At 38.4% G+C, this 12,037-nt stretch overlaps 1 protein-coding gene across 1 annotated transcript in view; it reads right to left on the reverse strand.

The window, feature by feature from the left end:
• The window catches only part of LOC116676964 (E3 ubiquitin-protein ligase HECW1), a 194,835-nt gene that overhangs the window by 156,047 nt on the left and 26,751 nt on the right, over positions 1–12,037 (reverse strand). The window contains 2 exon segments of the mRNA XM_032507731.1: positions 6,631–6,725; positions 9,466–9,573. Of these exon segments, the coding sequence (XP_032363622.1) occupies positions 6,631–6,725; positions 9,466–9,573 (203 nt within the window).

Consider the following 12,037-nt stretch of genomic DNA (forward strand, 5'->3'; position numbering starts at 1 on the left):
TCGAGATGGATTGAAATTGATCTAAAAACAGTTCAACACACTGTACTTTGTAAGTGGCCAAAACTTTTTTTAATGAAGCAAATTACATTTCTGTGGAATTTTCTTTAAATTACTTCCTTGCTGGTTATAACATGCAGAATGTTTTGTGATTATTTTTTTTCTTTTGTTAGTCTTAACAGTGGTCCACAAAACTTTATGTTAACAGCTATAATAACACACCAACCACCAAGACTCTTTTCAATTTAAATGAACCGTGGTTGGGAATTTTGTATTTGCCTATTGGTTGTAGATGCCAATTGCAGATTTTTTTTTTTTTTTTATGTAATGGTAGTTCAAGGCAAGCAACTATACTTATCCAAATAGTTTTTGCAGTGCATTTGGTTGTGGGTCAGGAGTTTGACACATGTAAGCTAAAGTGTCTTTGTTGATGAGATTTGGGGTAGCTGGGCCTTCATTTGTACCAGTATACTGTTAAATCAAGTTCATATGCTTGAATTTTGTCTAGTAAAAAAGGTTAAGATCTTCAGATTTCGTTTAAAGATGCCCTCCAGACATTATTAGTGTTAAGACGCATACAAATATGCATGGAAAAATAATTTGTCTTGGTTTATTTACGCTGAAAAAGTATACTTTTCACATGTAAAAGTACTCCATGTAGTACTCCTACCTCATTAGAAGTTCCAGAAGTTTTCCTGCTGGACTCAAGATGTCCAGTGGTGCAGTAGCATTCACATGTTATTGCGTGCATGTTTTACATGCATGAAGTACTGCACACCCATGTTCTGTGTATGTGCACTTTACAGCTTTAAGTTTCTACATCACATTATTATTGAATTTTGGATCAGACTTGAAGTCCAAATGAGTTGTGATATCACAAATTGTGCAAGTAGGCCTTCCCCTTGAACCTTGATTATTACTAAGCTCGGAGTAAATTCCCAATTTCAGCAGGGGAGTGTGAAAACAGCCTTTTGTCTTAAACTCTGCACATGTTTGAGATTCACTGTGTAGTGATACTCACTAAGTTCACATATTGTTGCAACTGTTTTGTGAGCTGTGGTAATATAAATGTGTGATATGTGAATTCCCCTATTTTACATCAGTCAGCACAGTGTTGCTCAAACAAGAGGAACAAGACAAAACATTTGAGTGGAGGGTCTCTAAGTTAAAGATGTTCAAATCTTAATGTATTTCAATAAAAAAGTGTAAACCAGGTTTGTCTCATGTGTATGTTTGTGGGGGATCAAATTAAAAAAAGTATGTAAATATTTTCTTTTCTGATAATTATGTACATTTGAGTTGGACAAATGTAAATCAATTTCATGTAGTTAATGTAATTATTTCATTTCAGTTGAATTTGTTAAAAATGTGTTAGGCTAACTCAATGACTTACTATTGTATCTATTTGAAAAAAATAATTTAGTCTTGCTCATTTATATTCTGTTGTATTTATTTGACATAAATTACTTAGGCTAACTGATTAACATTCTGTTGAATGGATTTTCTTAGTTTGAGTTGGGGGTACGTATATTTATTGGATGGAAATCCTGCCCACAATTTAATTGCGTTCATCCAATGAGTCATTTTTTTGAGTGTATCTACTAGGGGTGGGGGAAAAAAATTGAGACAGCATAGTATCGCGATATTTGCCCAAGGCAATACTGTATCGATACACGGACGCCAAGTATCAATCTTTTATTATTTAAATTGCACATGAGAATTTAACTTTTTGATAGTAGAATAATCAAATCAATTGTTTATTCAGTCCACCAGATGGCGCTGTTTGTTTTCTGGTGAGGTCAGCGGGGTGACTGTCAGCGTGCAGGAGGATGTAGATAAAATAAACAATGCAGCTTCAGAGAAAGAAATCAGAAATGCATCGTCTGCGTTTAAATCAAGTGTTTGAAACTTTTTCGTATTTTTTAACAAGGAAGGGACAACTGAGATGGATATGAGACATGGGATTTGCAGGGAGTGTCGTATGCGAATAAAATACTCAGGGAATACCACCAACATGAAGGCTCATCTCACACGCCACCATCCAGAGTTAGCGTTAGCCGAGGACGGTAAAGCTAATACTAAACCAGCTCCGTCGAAAAAAAAAACAACAACACTGGACACACTTAGCTTGACAAAGCTACTTCCAAATTCAGAGCGAACGAAGAAAATAACTCAAGCCATCGCCTACTTCATGTGCAGAGACCTGAGTCCATACAACGTTGTAGAAAATTAGGGATTTTGTCACTTGCTAAAAACACTGGAACCAAGGTACGTAACTTTGTAGCGCCGCTTTTACACGGATACAGCCGTACCCAAGCGCTACAGAGAAGTTAAGCTTAAAGTTCAGGAAAGTTTAAAAACAGCACAACGTGTTGCATTGACTTGTGACGCATGGACATCACGGGCAGTGGATTCCTATGTGACTATTACTGCTCATTATCTCACAGAAGACTGGCAGCTGCTGTCTCACGTTCTCCAAACTAGAGCAGTCCACGAAGTCACACCGGGGCGAACATTGCTCGCCTTCTGCGAATTACTGCACGAGAATAGGGGATTGCAGACAAAAACCTGGTGGTTGGCACCGACAACGCTTCTAATATGGCCGTTGCCGTTCAGTTAGCGGGACACCTCCACATCAAGTGTTATGCGCATACAAAATGTTTTTGAACTTTTGTTAGTACCAAGGTTGGCAGCAAACAGTTATAAATTAAACAGTTATTGCCTTTCTAATTCCCTAGGCCTAGGGGCTTAAGGGCTGAAGTTGCATTGTAAAAATATACCTGTAGTAATACCTGTTGGTATTAGTCTAGTACACCTTAATTAAATGCAAACAGTTCAGTTTGCCAGGTGTATACAACATTTATAACATATTCATGAAAGTGTTGGTTTGTTAGTAAGCTTAACAGTCACATTTTACAGCAAAAAAATCCATGTAAGATGAACAAACAGATGTTGACAACGTTTTCCTTTGGGGACAAAATAATGAAGTTGGAAAAAAGCTAACAAATTGCAATATATCACAAAATATTGCAATATGTTGAAAATCGCAATAACATCGTATCGTGACCCAAGTATCGTGATAATATCGTATCGTGGAGCCTCTGGTGATTCCCACCCCTAGTATCTACTGGAATAGAGCAGTGTAAATATTATATAAGGCCATCCTCAACCTTACAGTGGGCTACTAGCTACGTAGCTAGTAATGTTTACTCAGCGTTTTGTTGTTACTGTGTGTAAAAACAGTTAAATCAAGTACATAAGGTACTGTCTGGATGGTTTCAAGGTAATGGTAGGTTGCTAACAATATCAAATAAGCTACCTAAAAAAAACAAATCTAGAGGAAACACTTCAATACTAACATTACATTAACACACCAAGCAGTGCCCTGGGTAACAAGACTCAAGACCCCCTTGCCCCAAAGCAACAATTTCTAAGTCGCTATCATCAAGAGCATATAGCCTATACTTACATAATAACAAATCAGGCTTCTGCATGGCTCAGTGGAGAAGGATGTATTTACAATAGTCTTTACATTTATAAAGTGTATTCGAGAGACAGAGCAGATGCACACATGTTTAACATAACGTTTTACCATGAATCTTTCACCAAACTTGGTGGTTACAGAGTAATTATTAAATGTTTCCATATGTAGCCAATCAATTATCTTTTGACTGCAACAGTGAAATAAACCAGACAGCTAGGGAAGCCTTAACTTAAAACCAAAGAATATTTCTAATATGCAAAATGTAAAATTATCACCAGCCAATTAGTGTGTATGGAGAAAAAAGTAAACATTAATTACACTGTTGCATGTCAAGATCATTTTTTTTACATACTTTATTAATCCCACAATACACTTTTCACGTTGTTATTACACTCAGTTATGAATTACGTACATGCTCAGGACCTACACATACACAAATGGAGAGATGTCAGAGTGAGCGGGCTGCCCACGGAAAGGCACCCCCCGAGCAGTTGGGGGTTTGGTGCCTTGCTCAAGAGCACCTTGGCAGTGCCCAGGAACTGGCACCTCTCCAGCTACCAGTCTACCACCATACTTTTGGTCCGTACGGGGACTTGAACCAGGGACCTTCTGGTTCCCAACCCAACTCCCTATGGACTGAGCTACTGCCACCCCCATGTTTATTGTTTCACAACCAACTACCTCTATGTAATGCACTACTATATATTCTTATTTTATTTTAACAAATGGGCCTATTCCTCCCTGTCACCTTCATTTTCCACCTTCTGATTACTCCCTGCCTCTGTCCCTCTCTCTGATTCTGCAGCCTCCTCTTCATCTCTCACAGTCAATTCTTCCTTTCCCTCTCCTCTTTCACTTATTTCTGCATCTCCTTCTGTGGGCTTCTCCTACTCTGACCCGCTTGGTCTCTCCAGTTTACTGCCTTCTCCTTCTTCATTTCCTTCCTTCTCTTCCTCCTGTGCACTACTCAGAAATTGAATATAAATGGTCGGTCTCAGCACGCAATGTGTAGTGTGTTGTAACGTAACGCCACCGAAACAGCGACACTCATTATGAATTCAAACATGCCAGTTTGTAATAATTTGTTTTACGCTGTTCATGTCTTTACTAAAATCAAAACTAATCAAAGGACAGAATACTCTTACAAATCACGAGGGAGTGATTTGACTTTTGGCTAACGTAATAGACACACTGTTGTTGATGCTGACTTGCCTTTAGCAAACATTACATTCATTACAAATTTAACTTTGGGGGGGCAGCTCAGTTGCTCCAATCTTTGCAGGGATGCAGGGCACCACAGCAGCCGACTGGCTGTGGCAGACGGTTGTAAAGTTGGTTTTATATTGGACGTTGGCTATTAGACACATTCGAAAACTCTATTTTGGAGTTTGACCTTCCAATATAAAACCAACTTTACCATGGTCTGTGACAACTTGTCCTGCCCACTCCGCAGAAAGCTACAGACACTGCTGGCAAAACAGACCCGATTTGTTGCAAAAATCAAAATACAAAGCATTTTCAAGCATCGTATCCAAAATTCAAGCACTTTTCAAACTTTGAAAACACAACATCAAAATTAAAGCATTTTCAACAATTTTAAGCACTCGTACAAACCTTGATTATTTCCCATTATAGTTTTATTTTTTGCATTGTCACCTGGGTTTTCCTTTACATAGAGGTTTACAGCATACACTGATGCAGAAAAGGTAGAAATTTGTGCAAAAAAATAACCATTCCCCCCTGCTTCCAGTCTTTATGCTAAGCCAGGCTAACCACAGACATGAGATTGATATTAATGTTCTCATCTCATATGCAATCTGACACATGTGTCTCTTAAGATGCTGCAATAAAACAAAGGCAAAGGTAGATGACTGAATGAGTTGTGACAAGCGTTTGTGTAAGAAAAGATGTTTATGGTTACCCAGGCCTTCCAGCTGAGCTTTGTCCTCTTCCCACTCCTCTCAGGATGACTGGGAGACAGCAGTCCCAGCTGGAGACACATGCCGTCCATCACACCCATGCAAATCAAACGCTTTGTCTTCTCTGTCTAGAATAAACGGGCAAAGCAGACAAATCTCCCTTCACTGCTTTTCCATCTGTCCATCTCCTTTTTATTGTTCTTCTCGTTCTCTCTTTGTTGTGTCTTCCTCTAGCAGTTTGAACCGGTGCTATTCACCCCTTGCATCCTTAAACCTGAATGACTTAGCTGGTGTGGACTCTCTTCTCCTCTTTACTCTCACCCTTCCTCTCTCTTCAGATGGCGGTTATTTTTATTCATTTGTCATCAGGAAGCAAGTACAGATCAAGTTCCTGGCCCATCAGCATTTCCAGAGGTCCAGAGCAGCAGAATGGGAAGGCAAACACTGAAACCCAATCCCCTAGCTGAACACTGTCTTGATAACAGGGTCTGACTGATATAAGCTTTAGAAGGGCAATGAGACACACACACACACACCACACACACACATACACACACACACACACACACACACACACACACACACACCCACACACACACACACACACACACAAAACACACACGCACGCACACACACACACACATCGGCTTTTGTTGGACCAATGTTTTTGCCTCATTTGATGTATACCCAGCAGATTGAACTTACATTGTATTTCAAAGGAATAGTCGTAGCTCAAAAGATGATGTCATAAGTCATGTGACAACACATAATTTTAAGTACCCTACAGGTATGAAACAGATCCTTGTCAATTTGGGTCAGCAGTATGTCAGCAAGATTTTCACGATACTTTCATTGACAGTGCTGCTGTGGTGAGGCAAAAAATGTGCATCTTTCACGATGACACAGGAAGCTGTTGTAACTTGGCATGGTCTAATCTGCCCCACATTTAACATGCTGGATAAGAGTCCTGAAGACCTTTCCATGCCCATATTGAGTCACAGTCATAGCGCCACCTACTGACAACAGTTCAGCAAGTTATGAACGGCTAGACAATAAAGAACTGAGTGTCTCTGACTGAAATATACTCAGTGAATCCCAATGTAGCATTGTACTTCCATCAGAGGTATAGCTGCATCATAACTAATTCAGTAGTAGTAGTGACCAATGAAGCCCCACATTTTAAAAAGCTGCATATGTCAAAATAAAGCCATAAAATGTGGTGAGACTCACAGTTGCAGAACTTTTCTTAATGGTAATGCTGGGTGTCGTTGCCCTCAGTGCTCCGGTGACACCGTGGTAGTACCTGAAGCAGACTTTGGTCTCAGCTGAGGAGGACACACAAATTAGTGAAAGGGAGGTAGCAATGATGGAGAAAAATATAAATAAGAATGAGTTTCCTTTCACCAACAGTGAATCCTACTCCAATTGTAAATTAAATAATTTACCATTAATAACTAGGTACTCAGGAATGTATAAGGTTGGTTAAAACTAGGAAGTTACGATTAACAGACTATCTAGACCTACATTTGTTTATGCCCTAAATAAAATGTTATGATTCAGAAATAGGCCTAAACTAATAGCTGGAGTGTTAATTCATCTGTTACAAATACTTACCAATAATGTAAAAATCTAATTCAGGACTTATTGCTGGATAGTTAAGTATATTGTGTGGGGCTATCTAAAGTGAGTACGTTCTATGCTTTACAAAGCATGTATAAATGAGTTGCAAAGGCTACCAGAAGACTTGACACACACATGTATTGTTCTATTTGGACATGCCTTCAGACATATGCCTACGGATAGTTAGTGTGTTAATGAATCTTTAACAAGCACTTACCAACACATCATTTCATGATTAACACATGAGTTACTACTGATTAGTTGACTACATGGCGTGAACCCCTCTAAAGTGAGTTATGCTATGCATAACAAAGCATTTATAAATGAGGTGCAAAGTAAAAAAGTATCTGTAACCCTTATTACGATGTAGTAAGAATGTACATTTATGAAATTGCTCGTAGTAGTGTAGTATTTGATATCAGTGTGAATTTGGACCAGAACCCAATAAAAACTAGATTGTTAAGAGCCAGAGAATTAAACATAAGTAAAAGGACTAGGAAACCACGCTTAAGTTTTAGTAGGGTATTAATATACACAGAAACATGGCATACACGTATAGAGATAAAACACAGGTATGAAAAATAACAACTAAAATAATAAAGTGTGCACCTAAAAAAAACCTTTTCAGTTCTATGAGCTCAAATGCAATTTCATTTACTGTTAATGTTATTAAGGTGACATAAAACTTTATTTAGATGTCCTCTACCTAGAGTGTTGACTAGATCCACCTCAAAAGTGTTCAGGAAAGCTTTAAGACCTTGACGATGCTTCAATTTGAAGATAAAGATTTTTCATCAAAGGGCACGGCTAACTTCAATGTTAAATCATAGAAGAGAAAACAGTTGTAACTCGAACTTACATCGTCCAATCTGTTAGTTTAAAAAAATTTGGTACTCTGGGTACCTTTCTTTCTTTAACTATATGAACGTATTATGCACGGCAATGTACACGTGGTTTATTTTACTTTTATTTTTCTTGATTATTTTATTTGGATACACAAAGAGTATTTTACCCTTTAACAAAAGGATCTACATCTGTAGTGATCCTTTTATATAATATTATCAGACAATTAATAACTATCTGAGCTTGTCAGTGAAAAAAACAAATTTTTTTAATGGACATAATTAACAATGCATTTTGACCATGGATGTATTATTGACATTGACACACAAGGAAGCTTTCAGCCCAACATCAACAGCATGCCCTATTGTGGCAGTTGCACAAAAACGCACGTGTTGCCTCTTATTATTTTAACCTATTTGCTACCTTGCTAACTTATGAGGCAATTTCATATTTATTTATTTAAAGTAGGGATAGAGCATATTATTGAACATATATTTAGTAATTTGACATGCTGTTAACACACTATTCATGCTTGCATTTTGCTTTAATGGAAACCCCTGGCATTTGCTCCTGTTGTTTACCATGATTTGGGAAGATGGAAATTAGGAGTACCAGGTGAACCAGCTTTAGAAGTGAAATATTTGCTTTTCAATAAGTTCATTGCGTTGAATCTAATTCAAGCGGATGTAAAGAGTGGTTCATTTGGAATTTTTTTATATTTTTAGTAGTTTAATATTTGGAAATGTAATTGATCAATATATAAACAAACTTTAGAGTGTTAATTTGAGAACTGATTTAGGTGAGGTGGTAGCGCACTGCCAACCCTGCCAGCCCCCTTCCCCAATACCACATCTCCTGTACGTTTTTCTCTCTCTTCAGCAGCCTTTCAGCAGCAGCTCACAAAAACTCGGTGCGAAAAATGTTATTGGTGTGAATAGTTTTGTGCCAATGGTTGACACACGCTAATCATAGTGGATGGGAGATTGACAACTGCATTGGTCTTAAACTAGCTGCTTTCCCCCTCTTACGTGCAACCTACTTGTAGTGATACAGTCTTTCTCTCTGTCAGTATAGTAACACTTTCCTTTATCCCTCCTTGGACCAACTTTGTGAATACTGTGTGCGTGCATCAATAAGTAAGTCTGATGGCAATGTGTATGTAGGATTTATGAATGTATGTTAGCAACAGTAGGCTAATTCACGAGTCGGCTATTTTGTGTGAGCTAATATTAATACTAATACTAATATTGCGCATTTTTCAAATGCAGATATAACCTAGAAGGTAGTTTAATCTCAGTAATGATTGTATATTAGGTCAGTACTGTGGCTCTGTCAAAGGCAAACGTCCTCTGTACTGTCGTTACGCAGATCACGGAGATCTAATTGAGTCTAGATTTTACAGCACTGTAGTTAAGGAGAGAAGGTTGTAATCTACTGCCCTAAGCTGAATTCTAAACAGAAATAATAATAAATTAATATAAAAAAAGAAAAAAACTTGGATAAAGTGGAACAATTGATTTAATACAGGGGATTTTTTAGGCAGTTTTTAACGAGAAACTAATTTCGTTGCTCAAACTACAAGTAAGAGTTTTTGTTACTTACTGTCACTGAAGTTGGAGCTAGAGTCAATTTTCCAAACAATCTGTCCCTTGTGAGACCCGTTGATGCCTCGGTTCTTGTAGTCCAGAAAGTTCTCAGACAAAGCCTCATCTGGAAAGAGATCATCTTGTTGAGACCTGCTACTCCAATATTCAAATATTTCTGAAGAAGTATTTTTTATATTCCATTTCCCATTACACTTTACAGTAACATAAAATGCAATACATTTTTTGGAGATGTCCTTGATTCTCAACCAATTATGAATGTGCCATAGGATAGCATAATACTGGTGATAATGTGTCATATCACAATATTTACGGTGGGACATGTTGAGGTATTTACATTATGACTAAGTACAACAGAAACCCAATGGCTGATTCTTATGTGGAGGAGTTTTATCTTATCTTATCAGCCCGGGTCAGTTTTTTTTTTTTTTTCATGCAACCCAAATTAAATAAATAAAGTAATTTCCCGATAAAGTTAGTGGGATTTTTTTTAAATTCATAAGAGACACACGTAACGCATAGACAGTGAGCTTGGCCACAGTCTTTTACTTAGTCATCTTTTGTGCTTCTCTGGTGGTCCAGAGACAACCTCAGCAACACCTCGGCCCCAGGTTGACAATCTTTGTATGCTCTGGCTTTTTGTAAGTTCTTGGAAGTGTGTTTGCCGCAACTCTGTATGCTACTGCTAAAGTGAATAATGCGCGGTCTTTGAAAGATAAAACACTGTAAAAGGATACACAATCTAATAAAATAATAACACCACAACATTTAGATACAAAATTAAACTATACATGCTCAAGGGACATTTCATATATACTAATAGTAAAAAAACTAATAATAGGGAGGTCAGGCAAACCCACCCCCCCACACGCTTCCATAGACTGTGAAAATAATGTACGAAGCAGGGGATGCTTAAGGGCGTGGCTCATCCCGACCTGTCTGTCATGGTAGAGTCTTTGGGGTGTGCATCACCGATCTGAGGATACGATACACATCTCGATTCATTGCCAACAATCAAATACATTAAAGTTATAGTGTGAAAATATTTTATATTATTGAACGTTATTTACATTCAAGCCATTGCTAAATTTGTTGATACAAAGCCAATTAAGCCCTTTAACGCAACACAACTCTCTCTGTATTTCTCAATATGGCAGTTTTCAAAATGATGTGGTCCGGCGACTTTCCCATGCAACAGCTCAAGTGATGCATTTTCCGTCACCACTGAGAAAGGACAACAGCAGCCCCCAGCTTGGAGATAAAGAGGACGCTCCAGCAGTTAAGGCATTGCTGAAGACCTGAAGAAGTGCACACAATACTTGTACTGCTGAGAAAAGACCTATACGTTCAGCAGAAGGACTAAAATCCAAAAAAGGAAGTGACCAACGGCGAAGACAAACGCAGATTAACATTGGTGTGGTTTACTTTGAATCAGGTCAAAAGGGCTACTGACTGAAGAACCTAGTACATGTTTTTTGATGGTAGGAAAAACCGGAGCACCCAGAGGAAATACGTGCAAACATGGGGAGTACATACAAAAGAATGGCCCGGAACAACCTGGATTCAAATCCAGGACCTTCTTGCTGTGAGGCCACGGTGCTAAACATTGGGCCACCATGCTGCTTTTTAATCGAGTAATCGGATAACAAATACTTTTGATTTATTGAAGAACAATTATATACTATAGTTTGGGTAAATTTTCGGAAAAAAGCTACATTTATATTGCCTACATTGATTACAATATCATCTTTCATCAACTAAACATATTAAGAGATTCTATTATTCTATTTTATTTTCCACCATCAAACTATACATCTCTGGTTGGACTCGAGGGACTTGATGATGTAATAGGAGACATGACATCAATATATATATTTGTTATTTTCAAGTTTTTTCCACCAGAAAGAGGCTGGAGGAGTCACATGACCAAATGGTAGACGCTTAGACAAAAGGCTCTGTGTTGTACTGGTATTTATCCTTTTAGAGATACCTAGCTAGATATATTTGTGCTTAGCCTGAAGGAAAAACATTGTGCAAGCAAAATATGTTGAAAAACAGAACGTTGGCCTATGGAAATTTTAAGAAGCTATGCCTCACCTGTCTCGGCCTGAAAGCTTCTCAGGGTGAGTCTGGTGACTGTCTTGCCTTTTTGATGCAGTGTGGGTTACATTTTGAGCTCCAGACTGTCCATTATACTACGAACAGGGCTAAGATTGCTTATATTTTTCCCACCGGACAAGCAGAGGCGTGGGCTACTGCAGAGTGGGTTAGGAATTTGCCTGTGTGACTTGTTTGCTCGCTTCACCCAGACTTTCACACAGATTTTGCATCATGTTACTCCAAGCAGAGAAGCGGCCCAGATAGAGAATGGGTGGAATCAGACTGCTCTACTGGATGCCTTTCTGTGTGGTCTGTCCAGTGTGCTGAAGGATCACCTGGCGGCAATGGATCTTCCCGAGGACCTCAAAGCTACCATCACTCTGGCCATCAAGATTGACAAGCGGCTCTTCAAACGTGAGAGAGAGAGAAAGGCAACTCCAAGAGTTCTTCAAGGGATTATCCAAGAGGGG

Source organism: Etheostoma spectabile, unplaced genomic scaffold (assembly GCF_008692095.1).
Source record: "Etheostoma spectabile isolate EspeVRDwgs_2016 unplaced genomic scaffold, UIUC_Espe_1.0 scaffold00004148, whole genome shotgun sequence".
Lineage (NCBI taxonomy): Eukaryota > Metazoa > Chordata > Actinopteri > Perciformes > Percidae > Etheostoma > Etheostoma spectabile.